The following is a 23,696-nucleotide window of genomic DNA, read 5'->3' as shown; positions in this document are numbered from 1 at the left end:
CAGTCATGTTTATCATGCCTTGTCATCTCCTACCTGTGAGCCTCAGTCTGAGTCAGATGAGGACATTAGGAGCTCTGACATGTCTGTCATGTGTTATGATGGGGGAGGCTAGTCACTCTTGACTGGCTATCTTAGGATGTGTATTTCTTTTTGGCCTCTTTTAGTGGGCAGCCACTGGCTGCCCGGCCACTTTTTGGTCACTGTTGTGGGGCGCCCATTTTAGGGCATTTTAGGGTTTGCGCCCATTTTAGGGTTAGGGTTAGGGTTTGTCCTTTGCCTATTTATAGGCAGCCCCCTCCCCACTTGATCACTTGTCTTCTTGCAGATTCCGACACTCCTTCTCCCCCGTGGTGGTGCTGCCATCATCATCAGCCTAATCTGGTGCCCTCACTGACGCTGTGGGCTGCGTGCAGGGACTGATCAGTCCATTTCAGTGTATTCAGCATTCATTTCAGTCAGTGCAGATTTCTCTTCCTTATTTTCTGCTTTCTCTCTCTCTCTCTCCCTCCGTGTTCGTATTCCCTCTTCCACAGCGCACTCTCACATGGTATCAGAGCCGAAGGAGAGTATACGGAGCTGAGTTTTACGCGGGAGAACACCCACAACTTTGCGTTTGCTGGTCAAGACGTCTCCAACAGCTGAGGCGTCACCTTCTGCACCATCTTCTTGATCAAGGCGGCCTGTTTTGGTGTCACATCTTTGCGTTTGCTGCTGGCATCATCCCCAACAGCCAAGGCGGCCCTTCCAGGAGGTCCCAAATATTTGTGTTTGCTGCTGGCGCCTTCTCTAGTGGCTGCCACATCATCAACAACCTCTTCCTGCTTGCGTTTTCAGCCAGGCGGCCTCCCCAACAGCTGGGCGACATCTTCCTTACTGGCGTTTTGAGGCAGGAGGCTGTTTTTCTGTGGTGACTACATCGTTAGCATTTGTGTTTGACATCATCCTTGCGTTCTGTGCAAGGCGGCCAGCTCAAGAGCTTCTGGTGTTTGTGTTTTGGCACTGGCAACCTTCCCTTGTTGTGTTTTGGTGTTTGCAGATATCGAAGATGTCTTCTCATCAGTTTACGGGCTTTGATGACTCAGATAACGAGCTTTTGTCTCAACACTCATCTGAACGGAGGCGTGATTTCTATCACGAGGACCGTCGTCCGAAGTCTATTCCTCTTTCCCCTCCCCCTTCTATTCATGTATCTCGGCGAGCCCCTTCCAGTGGGCCGAAGATGCAGCCTTTAGTACCCCCTGTATAGATACCCGTGCTTCCTCAGCTGCCCAAAGAGGACCCGTTGGATGGCTCCAACTTTTCTCTATGGTCCTGCAAGGTGGAGTGTATCTTGGACTCCTTCGATCTTTGGGAGCTTGTTTCTGTTCCTATTCCCCGGCCTAAGGTGGATCCCGCAGATGGGACATCTATGGATCGTGCAACCTTATGGGATCGGCTTAATTCTAGAGCCAGATCTTTCCTCTTTCTGAGTTTGCAGGATTCTGTCCTTGTTCATGTTCACAAGTTGAAGACTGCAGCAAACGTGTGGAGAAAGCTCGCGTCTCTCTATCAACAGAAGACGTTTGCCCACCGGATATCTCTCGAAAAGAAGTTGTGGATGCTCGCTATTGATGATAGTCCTTCCATGAAGGACCACATCAACAGATTACAGGATATGAGGGATGAGCTTGCATCCCTCGGTCGGACGATATCTTCTGAAGACATGGCTATGATTCTTTTGACTCAACTGCCATCGCCTCGGTTTGATGTCTTCTACACCAGCCTTCTTACATCGAGGACCCGTGAGAAGCTTCTATGGGAGGAGCTATCCCCGCTTGTCTTGGAGCATGACGAGCGACTCAGAGAGGTCAATGCTAGTGGATCCGACTCCACTAGAGCCTTTGTTGCAGGTTCGGGAGGACAGAAGAAGAAGAAGACGAAGTCAAAGGCTACGAAGAAGGACAGTTCTTCAGGCTCTGACTCAGATTCAGAGAGACCGAAGTGCCCACACTGTGGGAAAGGGACACATCCCGAGGAGAAATGCTGGAAGAGGTACCCTCACCTTCGTCTGGGAGCGAAGGGTGGATCTACATCGGAGCCTTCTTCTACCTCTACACCAGCTGTTACCCATGAGTCAGTGTTCCTTCATATCCATGCTTTGGAGGAGGATCCTTCTTCCGTGGTGGCTGCAGTGTCTTCTGTGCAGCCTTGGTTAGTGGACAGTGGTGCTTCGAGTCATATGACTCCCCGAGGTGATTTGTTACAGGATCTCCGTCCATCAGAGGGTTCAGTCACTGTTGGTGACATTTTATTGGTGCCTATTAGTGGTGTTGGCACATTGCCTTTGTTTACCGACCGACCTTCGAGCTCCTTTTCACAGGCCCTACATGTTCCGGATTTGGGCCTTCCCCTCCTCTCAGTTTATGGCCTTACGAGGCTTGGCACACGAGTGATCTTCACTGAGCATGCCGTTGTTATTGAGGATTCTTTTACAGAAGCTGTCTTATCTACAGGTTGGTAGGAGAGCGGGCTTTACAGGCTCCATTCCCCTTCTTTGATGCAGGGTCCTCCAAGGCAGTCTATTGCTACACCCGTTCCCGCTTGTGCACCTTCTATTCCACAGGTTCCTTCCCATCCCCCACCTTCTCTTCCGGTGGTTCCCTCGTACCCCCCATCCCTTTCAGAGGGGGACGATCTCGGTGATTCGGCTGTGGATTCCCTGGCCCCTAGTGTTTTAGAGGGGGATTCCTAGGATCGTGAGGAGCTCCTTCAGTCTACATCGATGGACTTCATCGACATTGGCATTCCTCTTGCCACCCCAGGATCTATTTCCTCTTCGGCCTTTAGCCACATCCAGGATCTGAGAGGGGGTGTTAGCAGTCATGTTTTTCATGCCTTGTCATCTCCTGCCTGTGAGCCTCAGTCTGAGTCAGACGAGGACATTAGGAGCTCTGACATGTCTGTCATGTGTTATGATGGGGGAGGCTAGTCACTCTTGACTGGCTATCTTAGGATGTGTATTTCTTTTTGGCCTCTTTTAGTGGGCAGCCACTGGTTGCCCGGCCACTTTTTGGTCACTGTTGTGGGGCGCCCATTTTAGGGCATTTTAGGGTTTGCGCCCATTTTAGGGTTAGGGTTAGGGTTTGTCCTTTGCCTATTTATAGGCAGTCCCCCTCCCCACTTGATCACTTGTCTTCTTGCAGATTCCGACACTCCTTCTCCCCCGTGGTGGTGCTGCCATCATCATCAGCCTGATCTGGTGCCCTCACTGACGCTGTGGGCTGCGTGCAGGGACTGATCAGTCCATTTCAGTGTATTCAGCATTCATTTCAGTCAGTGCAGATTTCTCTTCCTTATTTTCTGCTTTCTCTCTCTCTCTCCCTCCGTGTTCGTATTCCCTCTTCCGTAGCGCACTCTCACAGGTCTATCGACTATGCTTTGGGAGTGGTTGCAATACCACACGTATTATAATGGCATCGTTGCCTTGGGAACTTATCATTAAAGGAAATGAAAATACTTATATGTTTGCAATATCTTCTACCTCTTGACTATAAGTATTTTGATTCTTATGATCATTGTGTTTATAGCAAGTAGACCCTTAGCAACCAATCTAGTTTTATAGGTTGGCTTGGGGCATCCAAGGATACTTTTCAATTTATACACTCACTTGCATAGCAAAAAATGCTTTCCACTAGGCAAAGAAACCAAATCCCATGTATGATTTTTCTGTAGTGAGATATACTCTAAGTGCATAGTCCTCTCTTGAGAGTGACTATCATATTTGCACATGGCCTCATTATACATAAGAGACTCACCAGTATCTATCACCATAACATAATCCATAATGAATGTACACTGCTCAGGCTAACATCTATCTCTAGTAGACCACCGTAAAATAGGCTATGGGATATATATACATTGTTTAAAATTAGGTTCTTGGGCCAATGGAGAATCAACTACTACAAGTTGTCTAGCTGGTTGTATAGCAACAAGAGGCTCCTTCTAAAATATCACCCCATGTACCTCAATGACCTACTCAAGCTACTTATGCATTTTTTCCTCATGGAAAAAAACATCATGGCTATAGATAACCTTCCGAGCCTAGGGATCCCAAAGGTAATAGCCCATCTCACCTACATTCCCATATTGAAGAAAGATATATTTTATGGACTTAGGATCCTTCTTATTGTGCTTTTTTGGAAACATGGTAGAAAGCCTTACAACCAAAGATATGCAAATGAGCATAAGATGGAGGTTTTCCATACTATACCTTCTTTGCAACATGATAGTCAAGAGTAGTGCATAAGGATCAATTAATCAAATGTACCATAGTGGTAACCACCTCAGTTCAAAAGTGTTGCGGTAAGCTTGCTTGGCTAAGTATATTATGAACTCACTCTTGAACCATCATATTCATGCACTCAACCATGTCGTTCTGGGGTGGGATGTATGGTGTAGTCAATTGATGCTTAACACCCCTCTCATTACAAAACTACTTAAAGGATTTAGATACATACTCTCCGCCATTATCAAATCATGAGGTATATCTAGACCTTATGTGAGTTATCATCAATGAAAGTAACAAAATAACTCACACCACCTAAAGACTTGTAGGGTATAGACCACAAATATCAAAATGAACAAGAGCCAAAGGCTCACCCATGCGCATAATGCCAAACTTCTTATGCGAACTATGAGTAGGATTATGGTGTTGAATTTGATGAAGTCTTCTCTTTTGTCATCAAGAAGAAACCCTACGCTTGGTATTGGCTTTGGTTGTGTAGCTAGATGTAGACATCTATCAGATGGATGTCAAGATGCCTTCCTTACATGGGGACTTGCATGATGAGACTTATATGTAGCAGCCTAAGGGATTTGAAAAAAAAGACAGGGAACACCTAGTGTATAAGTTGAGAAAGAGCCTTCATAGCCTTAAGCAGGCACCTAGGAAACGGCACCACAAGTTCAATGCCTTCATATACTAACAGGGATATACCCGTAGTGACATGGAACCATGTTCATATATGAAGAAGGCCTGTGATGGTAGCCTTATGATTTTGGTACTCTATGTGGATGATATACTGATTATTGGGAGTGCTCATGAGGAGTTGATGCCTTGAAAGATTAGCTCAAGAAGAGCTTTGAGATGAAGAACATGGAAAATGCCTCACATATTCTTGGGATGGTGCATCACATGCAATCACTCTAAGTGGCTTCTTTACTTATCGGAGAAGGAGCACATCGAAAACATCCTTGAGCAGTTTCATATGCACGATGTTAAGTCCATTGGCTATACTTTACATTTTCATGTGAAGCTTAGTCAAGTTGATTGTTCGCAGTCTGATGAGTAGAAGGCTGTGATGGCCAAGATCCCTTACGCATTTGTAGTATGCAGTTTGATGTATGTAGTGATAGCCACTTGTCTAGACATAGCATTTGTAGTGGGAGTTGTGGCACCTATATGGCTACATCTAGCATGTGACACTGGGATGCTATAAAGGGTATTATGAGGTACCTTAAGGGCATTGTAGATAGATGCATATGTTATGGTAGCTAGTATACAAGAGTTGTGGGGTAGACCGACTGTGATTATGAAAAACATATAGACAGTAGAAAATCCACATCTGGCTATGTCTCCATCTTTAGTGGAAGCATCGTTTCTTGGATGTCCAGGGTGTAGAAATGTATGGCATTATCTACTACAGAGGCAGAGTATCTTGTAGCCATTGAGGCTTACAAGGAGGTTCTCTAGTTAGGCCGTTTGGTTGTAGACTTTGGTATTACTAATGTGGTCCTTGTACATGAGTGGCATTCAATGGACTAAGAATCTGGTCTTCCATGTAAAGACAAAGCACATTGAGATGCGCTATCACTTCATCAGGGAGGTGGTAGAGGATAAGTCTATTAAGCTTGTCAAGATCTCGATTGATAAGAATCTTGTAGATCTACTCACTAAAAGTCTCTCAATAGAATATTTTGCCTTTCTTAGGAAGATGATAGGCATAGGATGAGATGACCTCTATTCCTCATTCTATTGTACTTTATATGCATTTGTACTTTGTCACTTTTCTCTTATTCTCTCCTCACTAGGGGCTTACCTTTAAGTGAGAGGTTGTTGGAGGTAAAGGTTCCTGTGCCTAGCTGCATACTTGTACACTATAGGTGATGGACACCCATCATTATCACTTCAATCTTTATTCTTTTAGTGACATTTGAATAAGGGAAGGCATGTCACACATTGTGACTGTTGGAGTTCCCACATACACTGTTTCTCTCTCTTGCTCTCTTGCTCTCTTACTCTCTTGCTGCATCTGCAATAGCTCTTGCTTTGCTCTTCCTTCCACTTGTGTACTTTCACTATGGCTCTACCTTTCAAAGTGCACCACAAATATGATAGTGTTTGAACTTCACCCTTCTTAAAGACATTGAAAATGAAATACATCACCACTTAATAGACCTTGATGATAGACATTGGTAACAATGGTGCCATGGTTGTAGGTGTAGGGCTCTCTTAGTTCCCACATAATGAATGTATGTTGGTGCCTGTAATCTACCTTGAGTAATATGAAATACATAACATGCAATGTTAACAACTTAACATGCTCTTTATCATTCTTTACACTACCTATCATCATAAAAAGACCCATCTTATCTCAATAATAGTACATGAAGTCATCCAACTCGTAAACATACACAAGCCTTCACCACCCTCGCCTCCATGCACAATGCCTCATCACCTCAAGATCCTCCTATCGCCAACATGGCACTTGCCATCAAATTACTAGCTACCCCTTCAAGGTGATTATGTGTTCCTTCAAGTGCATTATATGTGTGTGTATGAATGCATGTGCATGTGTATGTGCACAAGCACACATGCAAGCATATGTGTGTGTGTGTGTATGCATTTGCACAATCTATATAAATGTGTATTCAAGACAATGCTCACGCATAATTATCAAGACAATTGCTCAAGCATAGTGTGTATATTTATAGATACTTGTGTGCTTGTAAATATGTACATACATATGTACAAACATGTGACTTTTTTTTGAACCATATGCGTTTCCCATTAAGATAATGCTCCAGCAAAATGTTTGTGTGTGTGTGTGTGTGCATGCGTGGGGGGGCGGAGAGAGAGAGAGAGAGAGAGAGAGAGAGAGAGAGAGAGAGAGAGAGAGAGAGAGAGAGAGCATATATGAGTTCACATAAGAGAGCATTAGGTGGTACTTAAAGTTGGAGCAATCGTCCTTGAGATAATATCTTGGAGAAGTCCCACATGAGTTTAGTATCGTTGTAAGGGTGAACTTCCACATCCTAGTAGTAGGGAGGAGGGGTAGGAGTTTACTATCGTCGTAAGGGTGGACTTCCACATCCTAGTAGTAGGGAGGAGGGGAAGGAGGGTACGGGGGCGGGTGGGGGTGGGGGTGCGGGTGAGGAGGGGAGGAAGGGGGGGGCTTCTTGTGGGGGGGAGGAGGCGGAGGTGGTGGGAATACGTGGGGAGCTATAACAGGGGAGGGCTTGTAGACAGGAGAAGGTGGTCCCTCTCCAATACCAGGGAAAGGAGGCGCTGGCGCCGGCTTCGCATTCTTAGGAGCCGGTGGAGCATGCCAGCTGGGCATGCGGGGCGGTTTTGCGACGCCAGTGGGTGGCGCCACCCCGGAGTAGTAGCCCTCCGGGTGGGCCGCCGCCAGCTTTACGAGAATCGTTGACTGGTGGCTTTCCTTTCGATGGGTACGTGGGCGGGCAGCCGCCTGGAGCCTCCCAAAGAAGCTAGCACACGTTGCCGCATGGGGCCGCCAGCTCAGAAGCCCGGCGTCCGCCACGTGGTCGCCGCCACCTATGGGCGGCAGCTGAGCCGAGGAGGACCGCGGCTTCATGTGGAGGTTACAATGGGAGAGAGGGCTTTTCCCGTCCAGCTCAGCCACGCAATAAGAAGAAGCGATGAGTGCTGCTGCTGCTGCTCTACTCTCGTTAATTGATTGTAGGCTCACTGGGATGCTGAACAGCCCTTCATGATCGGTCCTCCCCTTCTCAACACGAGTGCTTGTTGATTCGTTGCCCTTCACCAGCACGCACCATGCTCTCACCTCTGCATCTGCAATTTCACAAGAGATACACGTTCCATTGTGTCACTACCATCCTTCTCTAGAAAAACTTATATATCCATCATTCTGCTAGTACACATTTCTTGTAAGGACCTACGGGTGCACCACGAGTTTAGCTCTCTATGGGAGACATTATTCCACCTTCACACACACACACACACACACACACTCTCTCTCTCTCTCTCTCTCTCTCTCTCTCTCTCTCTCTCTCTCTCTCTCTCTCTCAACATTGTAGTGCACATGCATACTCCTTGTTAGGAATTCACCATCATAGTTTCGAGAGTTTTTGTAGGTTCAAATGCCTAGTTCTTGCATTATTTACAATCAATTTGCTAGCCGAAGTGAATGTGTAACTTGTTAATATCTAGAAGTTACATTTTTCTTTTTCTTATATTAAATAGGCATTAACGTGTTCAACAAACAAATCATTGGAAGGCTAATGCTTAAAAGAGTTAATTTGCAAAACTTCAATCAAGAAAAAATCAAATATGTCCTTTAAATTATGAGTTGTTACCTTGAATAGAGTTTCAACTAAATGCAATCAACAAAAGTGTATATTTCAAACAAGATGTAAATTGCAAACTAAAGAGCATGTATACAAGATATAAGCTCTATACAACCCTTGGTGCTGACCACATTCTTTCCTCTTATTGTATTCAAGTAGTGGAGAAAGGTGTTATCACGCACATTTTTCCAAGATCTCGTTTTGAAACAATCCAAACAAGTCCATGATGGCCAACTAAGTTCTAAGAGTTTCAATATTTTGTTCACATTACATTTATTAAGTAGTTGGTTACCCAATCATTTCTTAAGCATAGCTTTATACATAAACCCACTAGTGAGGTAACACACCATCTCTTGGGTGTGAAAAGAGTATACTAGCTAAATTTGAAACATTTACTATACAAGAATTCAATCAACAAGCCACTCAAGAAACACAACAAAGCATGAAAACTAAGCCACATTACAAAATGCAGGTAAAAACATCTCACATCATGAATACTAGGCGTTCCGCGCGGGTGCGAATTTTGCGGGTGGGGGTGAGTGCTGGACATGTGGCACCTGCCCCCATGTTCTCTTTTTCTTCTTGTGGGGGAGGTGGGGGCTGCCACGTGGCACCCGCCCCCCACCTCTCCTTAACTAATAGTATAGATGAGCTTCAAGTTTTGATTATCTCACCTTTGATATGCCAACTTCAAACTCCTCTCATTTTGATTGCATGCTATTAAAACTGGGAAGCTATTATGATCTGTATTTATAAGGTCCTAAAACAACATGTCACCATCAAGTAAGGGGAGACTTGATTTTTCATTCTTTCTAACTTGGACTAGGAATGTTCCGATATTTCTAACCATATCAAGTATCGATTTCATGAAGCCATGCAAAGGTAGATGGGGTAGACTACCTACTAAGCATTTCATAGAGCTCTTACCATTTATTGATGAAGTGCTTTTAGTAATTGTGAGAAGTTATTCTTAATGCTAATATTATAGATGTGTTACAACTCATGATTACTAACGAGAACTGTGATAGAGGTTTGAGATATAGGGGATAAACAATAGACCTTGGCAGGCGTGAGAGCTTTACTAAGATCACCAACTGCTAGTGACAAGTCCATACTGGGTTCATATGGGATCATTAAGTCATCATGCGAGGGGGGGGGGAGAGACAGAGGGGCATATCACCATCCAAGTTACCTAAAGGCGGAGTTAATATTGAGAGAGGGAGGGAGAGAGAGAGAGAGAGAGAGAGAGAGAGAGAGAGAAACTTTTGATGGAGGAGCTGGATCGACTGAAGTAGCCCACGCCGCAAACGTCGCAGTAGACTCTGCCCTCCACTCTCATTGTGACCGCACCTGCATCACCAGCACCAGCTGCAGTAGCTGCTGAATCAGCGAACATATGGGACGTCGTCCACCCATAAGCGCCCGGGTTACTCCTCGTGATTATTGCATTCATAAGGAGAAGCCATGAAGCGCTATGCAACAACAAGCATCTTGCATGACTAGTTATCACAGGGGCTATAACCATTGCTGCCATTTGGTTCAATGAATTATGCTCCCTTTGGAATTTATATATGTAGATAGAGAGAGAGAGAGGGAGGGAGAGGGAGAGGGAGAGAGAGAGAGAGAGAGAGAGAGAGAGGGAGAGGGAGAGGGAGGGAGAGAGTGTCTCTGTGGTGGGAGGGGCGTGCATGTCTGATCCCGAGCATGTGAAACGGCAGAAACGTCTCATACACATGCACGTCACCTGTGTAACGTCGTTTTCTATGTTCTGGTTACCGTTGCATTATTTCTAGACGCATTTCAAGTTTGAGGTTTAACATCCTCCAAGCTAATATCTTTCTAAACTTATATTTCATTTGTCTTTATACATCTCTACGGTAGATCCCAAAAGGTGGTAACTTTTTTTTATAATGCGCAATTTATTTATTGAGAATGAAAAAACATCTAGAGATGGACAGGCAATGTCGTATGCTTATCTACACTTAGTGAGCCTATGAAAGGCTACCTTATACACATCCCTTTTTTCTAAGTCTATCTAATAAAACAAGCATATCCTCTTTACACATATTGACTAGAACTTCTTTGCTAAGAGGCCCTTCCTTCTTCATCACCACTCTGTTTCTATTCTTCCAGAGTGTGGTGAGAACAATAGCTCTTATGATATTCCACACTTTGATAGTCTCTTCATCAATTTTCCCTGGATCGCCTAGGAGTGCAACTCTTATTCCTATGCCCTCATTGAATTGTGCTAGCTTCATCCATTCTTTCATGCTTTTCTAGGCCCCTCTGGCAGCTCTGTAGAACCAAAAGAGATCATTGTTCATCTCGGTATGAGTGTAGCATAGAGCACACAGTGAGCTACAATCCTTGAATTTTGCCACTTTATCTCTTGTAGGGAGTTTCTTTGCAACAATCCTCCACAACAGTCGGTTCAGCCTTCTACTAAGAGAGGCCTTTAGATCCCTCTTCAATCTGAACTTACACACATGGGAGGAGGTATTAGGATATTGATACTTCCACTCATTTGCAACCTTGGAGAGGCAATGGTCCTGTTGGCTTTGACAAAATCCCTCCTCTTCCTCATCCTCTATGCTGGTTTCCCTTTGTGGTTACCAAGACACATTAAAGCCTTTTTGGGGCCAACCTTAGCACCTGTCAGCCAATAGTCTTTGACTTCATCAATCATGTGCTAGAGCAAATCAAATTCATCTTGAGTGAGACTGAACTTTAGCTGTATGTCCTCCTTGGCCATGACTTTACACTCCTGCTGGTTCTAGATATATTCCCATCTAACCACACCTTTAGAGGTCAAAGCCTTCTTTGTTCTATTTGTGATCCCCTCTGAGATTTCCTTATTTTTGTAGGCATAAGGACAAGTCCAGATGGATTGCAACAATGCTGTGTCACCTTTTCTTGAGTCGCATTCCTACCAGTTGTTGGGGGTAAAGGCGCCTCCGCCTAGCCACCCGTGTATTACTATGCTGACAATACCCGCCACTGCACATTGTAGGTGGCGGGTGCCTGTCATAGTCAATTATTCTTTATTCTTTTAGTGACAGTTTGGATAAAGGAAGGCCCAGCCACACATTGTGGTTGTTGGAGTTTCCACTTTTGAGTCTCTCTCCCTCTTGGCTCTTGCTCTCCATCCGCCATAGCTCTCATCGCCAAGCTTCTTCCTCCTGGGTTCCACTTCCCTTTCAACTGGTATCAGAGCAAAGGCATTGGAGCTTGCTCGACATTCTCTTCAGCCCAGATTCGAAGAGCTTCAACTTGAGCTTCAATGGCAGCCATGGCATCTTCATTTGCAGGTATGTTTTGATCTCCCGCCTCCTCCTCGAGCTTCCGAACCTTCATTGGTTTCTTCTCATGCTGCATTGGAGCCCCCTCGACATTGCCAAGTGCCTCTGAGGCCTATTAAAGACCCCTAGTCCCTAGGAATAGGCAGTGCAAATTTCGACGCATTTTTAGGGGTTGGGCTAACCTGCTCCTAACATTTCACTGCTCTTCCTCGGCTTCTCGGCACTCTTGGCAACCTTCTTGAGCATTGTTGGACTCTTGGGCATTAGTACTTGGCTCCCCGTGATTGATTCGAGTGCTTCCCCCTTCAGCCCTTTGCTGTATACACAGTCCCAGGACTGTCAAAATAGGGCAATTTACTATTTGATGCTTCTTGGCATTGGCCATTTGATACCTATTGATGATTGGTGATGCCCGGAGGTTATGGGATGCTATGTCTATGCTTTGGGACTAATTTGGAGCAGATTTGAGAACCGTTTTGAGCTTCATTTAATAGTAAATTGCTTGCTGTAATACTGTGGGCTGAAGCTCATTTACTTGGTGTATATATTGGTTCATGCGGGTGGAGGTGTGAATGATCATACCGATGTATTTAGAGGTTGTCAAATGCTTCTTCTTAGTTCCGAAATGTTTTTGAGCTTGGAATAGGCTCTGCCTTGGTCGTCATCACTGGCATTTGGCTTCAGTCGGCATGCTTTGGACCGGTATGCTTATGGTCACTATTTGACATTTAGGCTTCTTGCATTTATGCTTTGGTCAAATATGGGTGCCACTTGGTTTGCCCATGCTTGACAGTTACTTGGAGCTTCATCTTTATATGTATTTGAGCATTTTGGATTTACTCCCCATTACATTTGGTTGTCAGTTGCATGCTCTTTGAATGCTTTCAGGCTTATGCTTTACGAGTCTGAGATACCCTGGGATTTATGCTCCGGATGTACCCTACTGGGATTTGGCATGTCTGATGCTATGTATTCGATGTATTAGAGTGTTGCTTGCTCTCTTTGCATCTGAATTCACTTCTAGTGGGATCCTCCTGGTATTTTCGGATGTACACAGAGTCTTATTTATAGATGAGCTTGAGCTTGTGGGACAGTTGCATGCATTTGCTCTCTTGAGAGCTTTATGTTAGCAGTTTGTCTGTAGTGGGCTGATTTGATACACCTATTGAGGCATGCACCTATCTGTGTCATAGGTTTTTCAGTTTTGTATGCATCTTGGGTAGCTATGCATTGAGCTTCGTGCTCTATCAGTTGTGCTTGTGCTTGGTCTCTTCTCTTACCCCTCAAGACCCATTACATGCATGACTTCTAGACCTATGAGATGTCTCTTGCATGACAAGTGATTGGTTTGATAGTTCTTGGTACGTTCTTGCCCCTAGACACTCACTGTTGGATGTATCTTGCTATTTGGCAGTTGCAGTGACATATGTATTAGTGATTACTTCATTTTGGGACAGTTTTACGCACTGTTATCATTTATTACAGCAAGTTAAAATCTGCAGATTTTGAGCACTTCTATGAGGGTAATGTTTACTATTTGATGTTATCTTGGTCATATTTGGTGGGCAGGTGCTTCTCTTGGTAAAATCCACTCTTTCAGTCACTTTTAGCAGTGGTTTTAGTGCATTTTTTGCTAATTACATCAACCTGCAATTTTACTTTTTTGCTTTGATTTGGGACATCAACCTACAACTCTCTTTAACATTGCCAAGTTGGATGGTACCAACTATGGGTATTGGAAGTCCCAAATATAGCAGGTTTTGGTGCAGAAGTTGCATATTAAGCCCTTACATTTCAAGGGTGTTAAACTTGAGGATATGGATGATGATGTTTAGATGGAAGTTGATAAGCTATGCAAGTCTACCATTATTTTGTCACTCTTAGAAGAGGTCCATCATGATATTGTTGAGAATGAAAAGCAAAGTGCATGGGATTTATGGGAGAAGATTTAGGAGCTCTATGTGCAGCAGAGTCCTGCGTCATAGATGTATGGCTGAAGCAGCTAATGGACCTTCGCATGAAGGAGGGGACCTCCCTTTCATCTCATTTCAGTCAGTTTCATGCTATCATGAAGAGTCTCTTGTCATAGGGTATTGAGTTCAAATACAACTTGCAACTGTTGTTTCTGCTTGGTACCTTGCCTGAATCATGGAATGCCTTCCATACTGCCATATGCAGGAACAAACTTGATGGGCTGAAAATCAAAGATGTTGATAGTGCTTTATTGACTGAGGAAATCAAGAGGAGAAACAATGATGCTTCCCGCTCTTCACATGCATTGACTGTTAGAGGTGGCAGACATGGTAGGCATGATAATGATCATAAGGGCAGGGACTCTCAGAAGTCCAGGTCCAATTCCCATGGTCGCAGTAAGTCCCGTGGATGGAAGTCTGATCTTACCTGTCATTATTGTGGGAAAGAAGGACATATTAGGTCGCAATGCCATAAAATGCACGATGATAAGTGCAAGGAAAAGGGAAAAGAAAAAGTGCATGAAAAGTCTTCTGAGTGCAGTATTGTACCTGCAAAGTCTAGTGTGAAGATAGAAGAGGTTAATGTCATGTAGACCACTGATTCAGATGATGATTACATACTTGTAGCTTCCTCATGCGATGCCTTACAGGCTTCTGAGATACATTCTATGTATGCGCAGTGCAGGCTCTTGGATTCAGGTGCATCCTTTCATGTGACACCCTTTCGAGATTGGTTTCATACCTATCGTATCATGCCTGGTTCTGTGCGTCTTGGTGATGATAGGTCTCTTGACATTGTGAGCATTGGAGATCTTAGGCTACAGTTTCCTTCTGGCAGTTCTTTTGTTTTGCATGATGCATGCCATGTACTTGCATTGATTCGTAGCCTTATGTCAGTTGGACAGCTTGATGATGCATGGTATTTTATGTATTTTGGAGACTCTGCATGGAAGATTACTCGTGGCAGGCTTGTGCTTGCAAGAGATGCCAAGTCTAGCAGCCTCTATCCCTTACTTGTATCTAGAGCTATATTGGGTCATGTTTTGTCTGTGGGGTCTATTCCCCATGTATCCCTTTAGCATGCTCGTTTGGGGTATATGTCTCTTAAAGGAATGAAAATGCTCCGTGCTTTGCAGTATCTTCCGCCTTTTGACCCTTCACATTTTGATTCTTGTGATCACTATTTGTATGGTAGGGAGACTAGAAATACGCATAAAAAGTTTGGTAAGAAATGCATGGGTGAGCCCTTGGCTCTTGTGCACTCAGATGTATGTGGGCCCATGCCCTGTCAGTCACTTGGTGGGGCAAAGTACTTTGTTACTTTCATAGATGATTATTCACGTAAGGTTTGGGCTTATCCCATAAAGAGAAAATCGGATGTCTTAGACACATTTCAGCGTTGGCTTGCATTGGCAGAGAACTAATCTAGGAAAAGGCTAAAATGCCTAAGTTCAGATAATGGGGGTGAGTATGTATCACGTGCTTTTGAGCAGTTTTGTGATGAGCAGGGTATTAAGCATCAGTTGATTGCCCCTTACACCCCTCCTCAGATATGGATGAACGCATGAATAGGACCATTCAGGAAAGGGTCTGTAGCATAGCCAAGCTGACTTATCGCTGCACTTTTGGGCTGAGGTAGTTACTACTGCAGTGCATCTTATTAACAGGTCGCCTAGTAGTGGCATTGACTTTCAGGTTGCAGAGGAGGTATGGGCAGGCAAGCCCCCCTCTTATGATCATTTGCGTGTCTTTAGATATGAGGCATTCTACCATGTGCCCAAGGACAAATGCAATAAGATGGATCTTAAAAGTGTCAAATGCATTTTCATTGGCTATGGAGATGCAGGAGAAATGGGTTACCATCTATGGGATCCGTAGGTCCGGAAAGTGATCCGCAGCCATGATGCCATCTTTCATGAGGACAACATGCATATGCATCCTAAGAAAGTGGTTGAGGTACACAGAGTTATCTTTCAAGAGGAGCTACCTACTCCTGTTCAGCTCGCTCCACGGCCAACTAGATAGCGTGCGGCATCACCTGATGCTCATGGCCCAGATGCTAGACATGTTGATGTTAGAAAGGATGTCGATTAGGTAGCAGAGCGTGGGTTGAGGCGTTCTACTAGAGATACACAACCTCCTGACCGTTTTGCGCCCTCTATGGATTATGTACTGGTTATAGATGCAGGAGAGCCTCTCATTTATGATGAGGCTATGCACAGGGGTGATTGTCACTCTTGGGAGAGGGCTATGCAGTCTGAGCTTGACTCATTGCATAAGAATCAGACTTGGGATTTGGTTTCCTTGCCTCAGGGTAAGAACACTTTGTTATGCAAAGTACCCCTGAACATCCCAAGCTGGCATACAAGGCTCAATTGGTTGTTAAGGGTTTGAAGCAGGAGCATGGTGTTGACTTTGATGAAGTCTTTTCTCCTGTGGTCAAGATGACCACCCTACGCTTAGTCTTGGCCTTGGTTGCACAGCTTGACCTGGACTTGTACCAGATGGATATCAAGACGGATTTTTTTACATGGGGACTTGCATGATGAGATTTACCTGGAGTAGCCTAAGGGCTTTCTAGACCCTAGTAGGGAACACCTAGTGTGCAAGCTAAAGAAGAGTCTATATGTCTTGAAGCAGGCACCTAGGGAATGGTACCATAAGTTTGATGCATTCATGCAGTCATAGGGCTACAGCCGCAATGCTATGGATCCGTGCTTGTACACGAAGAAAGCCCATGATGGTTCCTTACTGATTTTGGTACTCTATGTGGATGACATGCTTTTAGTAGGGACAGCTCATGAGGAGCTAGATGCTCTTAAGGCTCAGCTCAAGAAGAGCTTTGAGATGAAAGATCTGGGACATGCCTCTCATATACTTGGTATGCACATTATGCATGATCGATCTCAGGGACTACTCTATCTGTCACAGAGGGAGTTCATTCATAAAGTCCTTGAGTGCTTTCGCATGTAGGATGTTAAGCCTATTGGCTGTCCATTACCTTCTCATGTGAAGGTTTCATAGGCCAATTGTCCATAGACAGATGAGAGCAGAGGGCCCAGATGGCCAAGATTCCCTATGCATCAGCCATGGGCAGTCTTATGTGTGCCATGATAGCTACCCATCCAAATATTGCTTTTGCAATTGGGGTTGTGGCACGTTATATAGCTACACATGGCAAGACCAAAAGTAGCAGTATATACAAGTGTAGACCAAAAGTAGTAGTATATACAACCACATAAGCATTTCGGATAGCCAAGTCTTTCAAAAATTTTTGCATACCTCCCTTTCCAAAATTCAAAGCAAGAGGCAATCATGTTTCTAGTTCATGGATCTTGCCATCTTTCCAAAACTTGATAAGTTGTCGTGCCAAGGTCCTTTGGTAAGCAGCATCCTTTCATGTTATAAACTATCACACCACATATATCTTTTCCATGTTTTAGGGGCTATTTCCCATCCCCTTTCCTCTTGTCCTCTGTCATGTAATTTTTGCCCTTTAACTAAAGATCATCCCCTTTCCTCTTGTCCTTTGTCATCCAAATTTTTCCCTTTAACTAAAGATCTTACATGTATTTAACCAATTTATCTAATACATGTTCCCTAATAGTGGAACCAATAGGTGTAGCCATAAGGTTAGCCATAGAAGTAGGTGGCTTACTGTAAACATAATTTTTTAATTTGCATGTGATAGTGGGAAAGCTAGATATATGCAATCTTTCTCTTCTTCTATGTTTTTTCACCAATGTAGTAATAGCATCCTTAACATACCTCCTCCACTCTGTTTTAAGCTCTATCTCTATAGTATGATCCTCTAGCAAATCATCAAGCTTCTCTTCAAATTCAAGAATTGCCACTTATAGAAACATTTATATTTTCTAACTTGCAAGAGCTTGCTATTCTGCAAGATCTAACTGCTCAAACTGACTTTCAAATTCTCTTAATAACTATGTAGCCACAAGACCCTTATTGGGTTTTAGAACCAACTCCTGAAAAGTCTTACGGATAATCAAACTGGTGCCTTCAATGTAAAATTCTTCCCTGAGTTTCTTTTTGAAAGCTTTCTAGTTAGCATCTTGTATGCACAATTCAGTACCTTGGGCTTTCAATTCATGTAGAGTGGCCCGTACAAAATATCATCTCCATGTAAGTTGAGCCACCCCAAAGAACTCCATCTTTTAAGCATAGGTATGCAAATATGCAAATACATTCCTACCATCAAACAACTTCATCTCATGCTCTACTATGTGTAGAGGATTCATTACAATAGTTTTCGTTTGAGCAAAAGTCTACATCACTTGTTGTTGTTGTCATACTTGCATAATCATGTTCATATTATGCACTGAAGATAAGGATTTAAATAATCAAGGAATTTTGTTTGCACTTTGCATGACGCACAAGCACATCTAGATAGCCTAGGCACAACTTCTTTAGTGCATCCATATTTCTGTGTGTAGCATCTGTTGAATGGTTACATAGCATCAATTTTATATTGCATTTTTTCTCAAATCAAGAGTGGATGGGCATGAAACTCATTTCAAAGAGCATATTCTCTAGGACACGTTGAATGGAATCAAGCAGGTATATCTGAAGAAAAAAACATCTCCTGAAGACATGAAGAAGATTTGGAAGTTATATGTTTAGTCATTGTGGCAAAAAGCATATAGTGATGAAGGGTTTCAAGGCACCAACAGGGAAGTCAAAGAAGGCTATTATCGAAACACAAGGGGAGTTGATTAGAAGAACCTTCAAAGGGTGGAAGCAGTTGAGAGAAGAAAGGAAACTGATGTGTGGCTAGCTAGCAATACTCCAGGAAGCAACACTGATAAGATCAATTGAAGGGTGCCAAAATAAAGACAAACAATCATTTGATATGCTGAGGTGGAGGGATGGATATTATAGCTAATTTTTGTCTGGCTTGAGAGAAGAAAGGAGATGTCAAAGACTTCTTTTGCTAGCTTAACGACTTGTGTTCGAGACTCTTTGAATTTTTGAAGATGAATGAATGTCTTTATGCTCTTGGTGGAAGGTGACTAGTCAATGACGAGGACGTTGGAATTCCTGGGAGTGATAGCAAAAGATTCAGTGATTAATGGCAATCAAGAAAGCATTAAAGACGGCATTCCTGACGGACCATGACGACATACAGATTAAGGAAGATGGCCTAATTGACAAAGACGACGATGGCATTACAAATGGCATAGGAAGTATGAATGAAAATCAGGGTGGCCTGGTTAATCAGACTATTATGGCGGCTTATGAGAAAAGACAGTAGTATATTTGAAGCATCGCAGGCATAAAATGGCATGCAGAAGGACACTCTAACTCACACGGAGTCTGTTTCATGGTAGTCAAATTGAATATGGTGGACCGAGGCTCAACGATTTGAAAGATGGAATACAACGATAATGATAGTAAGATTAGCTAGAAGGCCGTTAAAATTTCACAAAGCATAAATAGGTTTATTCCAGCCACTGCAGGATGAAGGCATTATAGACAAAACAATGGTAGATGATGATGAAGATCATCAACAGGAGGAAGTCGAGGTTGATGACTCGCTCATAGATTCGTGGCGCATTGTATGTCGTATCCCCTTGCCCTACACTTCTCGGAGGATCCTAGTATGGGAGACTGCATAAATTATACTAGCTATCACGATGGGACTCTATACATGGTCCCGGGACATTTGAATGGCATCCACGCAGCTGATTTGGTCTCTGTAATAATACTGGTCATTGTATCTAAAGTTTTGAAAAGATCTCGGACTTTGCTTTTGCATAAGTGGTGGCAAAACAACTTAATGGCAATTGCTGATTTCGAAGATGGTGACGACGTTCTGTGCTGGGTATGTGGCAGTTTATTCGACGGTTCACACCAGTTGACTATGTAAAAGCCTTAAGGCTTAAGGCTCATTGAGTTTTTTTTAAAAAACGTGGAAGGAAAAGCAATGTATTAAAAAGCCTATGCTTTTGGAAAGCAAAAAAGCATACTCAACATGATAGTGTGGATGAGAAAACTATAAAAGGAGAAGCAAGTGGAGAGGTAAGGGCCTTCCCCTTTGATTACAATTGTATTTTGTGAGAGAGAAGAGTGGAGGGTCGCATGCTAGAGTGAGCTCTTGTCGTGCCAATTTGAAAGTTGGAGCTTTTGGATGTCAAAGCGCCGAGCGTTGGCTCAAGGTTGTTAAGGTACGAGAATATATTTCACTTGGTTTTTTTTCGAATTGTTGGTATTTTCGTTGTGTGATGCTCTACTCGAATTTGGGTTTTAGTTGTTTGAGCTACAAGAGGCATTGTTTATTGTTTTGTTTTTCGTGTGTGGTTTGTGTGGTGCCTGTCAAAACATTTAAATTTTTGAGTTGTGTTGTGTATTTGACAAAGTCAATTATCCCAACCGGCACTCCTTAACGTCTCGTTATCGGATTGTGAGTGAGGCTGGCTCTCGATCACCGCTCGCATAACAACGTAAGGTTTGGGCTTATCCCATAAAGTAGAAATATGATATCTTGGCTATCTTGCAGCGTTGGCTTACTCTCACAAAGACCAATAATGGGGGTGAGTATGTCTCACGTGTCTTTGAGCATTTTTGAGCAAGGTATTAAGCATTAATTGACAGCCCCGTACATCTGTCCCCAAAATGGTATGGTTGAGCATATGAATAGGAATATCCAGGAGAGGCTCCTTAGCCAAGCAGGCTTACCATAATATTTTTGGTTGAGGTAGACTCTATTGCCGTGCATCTCATTAATAGTTCACCTTGCAGTGGTATTGAGTTCCATGTTGCAGAGGAGGTATGGATAGGAAAGCCTCCCTCATATGCTCATTTGCATATCTTTAGACGTGAGGTCTTCTGCCATGTGTCCAAGGACAAATGTAATAAGATGGATCCTAAAAGTATGAAGTTCATTTTCCTTGGCTATGGAGATATGGATGAGATGGGATATCATCTTTTGGATCTGCAGGTGCACGAAAAGTGATTCGTAGTTGTGATGTTGTGTTCCATGAGGACAAAATGTATATGCAACCTGAGAAAGTTATTGAGATACACAGGGTTATCTTTTAGGAGGATCCCCCTACTCCCGCACCAGCTAGCTAGAAAGCCTACACCAATAGCCACAATCATCATGGGTAGGATATTAGACAATATGTTAGACATGATCTTGGATAGGCAACACAGCTTGCATTGAGGCATTCTACTAGAGATAGACCACCTACTCACCGCTATGAGCCCTCCAATAAATTATGTCTTGGTTATAGATACAAGAGAGCTTCTCACACCTATGATAAGGCTATGCGCACGGGTGATAGTCACTCCTAGGAGAGGGCTATGGAGTGTGAGATTGACTCGTTGCATAGGAATCTTACGTGGGATTTGGTTTCCTTGCCTAATGGCAAGTGGACTTTGCCTTACAAGTGGGTGTATAAGTTGAAAAGTATCCGTGGACATCCCAAGTCAGTATACAAGGCCAGATTGGTAGCAAAGGGTTTTAAGTAGGATCATGGTGTTGACTTTAATAATGTAGTCTCTCCTGTGGTGAAGATGACTACCCTATGCTTAGTCTTGGCTTTGGTTGCCTAGCTTGACTTGGACTTATATCAGTTGGATGTCAAGACAGCTTTCTTACATGGGGACTTGCATGATGAGATATACAAGGATCAACCAAAGGGCTTTGTAGAGCTTGGCAAGGAACACCTAGTTTGCAGATTGATGAAGAGTCTTTATGGCTTGAAGCAAGCCCCTAGGGAATGGCACCACAAATTTGATGTACTCATGTAGTCACAGGGCTACAATCGTAGTGCTATGTATCCATTCTTGTACACAAAGAAAGCCCGTAATGGTTTATTATTTATTTTGGTACTCCATGTGGATGACATGCTTTTAGCAGGGAAGGCTCATGATGAGCTAGATGCTCTTAAGTCTCAGCTCAAGAAGAGATTTGAGATAAAAGATTTGGGGCACATTACACATGATAGGTCTTAAGGATACTCTATTTGTCACAGAAGGAGTATATCCATAAAGTCATTGAGCACTTCGGTATGCAGGATGTGAAGCCTATTGGTTTTCCATTGCCTTCTCATATGAAGGTATCATAGACTGATTATCCATAGACATATGAACAAAGGGCCAAGATGACCAAGTTTTCCTATGCATCTATAGTGGGTAGTCTTATGTATGCCACGATAGCCACCCGTCTAGATATTGCATTTGCAATTGGTGTTGTGGCATGTTATATGGCTACACCTGGCAAGAGGCATTGGGATGTTGTGAAGGGTATCATGAGGTACCTGAAGGGCACTATTGATATGCGCATATATTATGGCAGCCACGATACAGAAGTCTTGGGATACATTGACTCTGACTATACAGGACATGCAGATAGTAGGAAGTCCACTTCTGGCTATATGTTCACATTTACTGGAGGTGTTGTTTCATGGATATCCAGGGTGCAGAAATGCACGGCCCTTTCTACGACACAAAGGCTGAGGATGTTGCAGCCACCACCACTGAGGCTTGCAAGGAGGCCATTTGGTTGGATTGTTTGATTGTTGATCTTGGTCTTACAGATGCTATCCCTACACTACATTCAGATTCTATGAGTGCTATCTAGTTAGCCAAGAATCCACCAGTCTTCCATGCGAAGATGAAACACATTGAGGTGAGGTATTACTTCATTCGTGAGGTCATTGAGGACAAGTCTATTGACCTTGTCAAGATCCCAACTAACGAGAATCATGTAGACTTGCTCATGAAAAGCCTCTCTACAGAGCACTTTGCCTTCCTTAGGAGGTTGATAGGCATTGGATGAGATGACATATTTCCTCATCCTGTTGTATCTATGTGTATGTTGTACTATCTTTTATTTTTTCTATTCACTCCTCACTAAGGCACATTTGCCTTTAAGTGAGAGGTTGTTGGGGGTAAAGACGCCTATGCCTAGCCGCATGTGTATTACTACACTAACAATACCCCCGCCTGCACATTGTAGGCGGGGGGTGCCCATCACTATCACTTCATTCTTTATTCTTTCAGTGACATTTGAATAAAGGGAAGGCCAGTCACACATTGTGACTATTGGAGTTTTCACATTGTGTGTGTCTCTCTCTCTTTTGCTCTTGCTCCTTCCACCATAGCTCTTGCCGCTTGTGCTTCCACTTCAGGGCTCACCTCCCTTCAGAGGATAGATATTGTATCCATTACATTAGTTCTCTACTGTAATAAGACCTTAGTATGTCTTCTATTACTTGATTAACCCTTTCAATTTGCCGCGTTCAGTTTTCCCCCTTCCCAAAGCTTCCTTGCTTTGGATATGAGGACTAGCACCTAATAGCACCTTGGACAAGCTCTCTCTCTCTCTCTCTCTCTCTCTCTCTCTCAACCTCCTACTCTTTTTTTTCCTAAAATTGTTATTTCTTTTTGTTTTTTTGACTTTTTGGAATGCCTAAATTCAATGTGTGGAGTTTGAAATCGGTCCATGAAAATACTAATTAAATGCAACATAAAAAGTGTCACTAATTTGCACGTTTGTTTATGCAGTTATAGCTACAATTTTTTTGTGCTAAGCCATGCATGTTTAAATGGGTATTGTGCCAAGAATTCAAATGCACGCGCTTTTGTGTGTCGTCCCTCCATAAGAAAGGTGATCCTAAAAAAGACTTGTAGCTTTTTCCATAATGATTGACATCTTGCTTTTTCCTTACCTTCCAAAGGACAACCTTGCAGAGGAACTTTGTCAATCTAGCCATGAATGATCAACAAATAATTGGTGTACATTTTTATTTTACTTTTGTGTACTTTTTGTGTTTGAAATTATGACTTTGATAACAAAATTTCTTGTACT

The 23,696-nt window shown here is 43.3% G+C and overlaps 1 protein-coding gene across 2 annotated transcripts; it reads right to left on the bottom strand.

The window, feature by feature from the left end:
• Positions 1 to 7,046: 7,046 nt before the first annotated feature.
• LOC148037279 (uncharacterized) lies at positions 7,047 to 10,115 on the bottom strand. Of its 2 annotated transcripts, none has more exons than XM_087677284.1 (2): positions 9,940 to 10,115; positions 7,047 to 8,074 (listed from the first exon to the last, which is right to left on the bottom strand). In XM_087677284.1, exons 1-2 carry the CDS (start codon positions 10,112 to 10,114, stop codon positions 7,353 to 7,355), a joined length of 897 nt encoding a protein of 298 aa, XP_087533410.1. In that variant the 5' UTR covers position 10,115; the 3' UTR covers positions 7,047 to 7,352. The 2 variants fall into 2 exon arrangements, with proteins under 2 accessions (XP_087533410.1, XP_087533409.1); XM_087677283.1 differs by having other exon boundaries at positions 7,049 to 8,074; positions 9,853 to 10,115.
• Between the last annotated feature and the right edge of the window lie 13,581 nt (positions 10,116 to 23,696).

This window comes from Lygodium microphyllum, chromosome 4 (genome assembly GCF_053477565.2).
Source record: "Lygodium microphyllum isolate KBCC chromosome 4, Lygodium_microphyllum_v1.1.10, whole genome shotgun sequence".
Lineage (NCBI taxonomy): Eukaryota > Viridiplantae > Streptophyta > Polypodiopsida > Schizaeales > Lygodiaceae > Lygodium > Lygodium microphyllum.
This window is presented reverse-complemented; position numbering and strand designations above follow the sequence as displayed.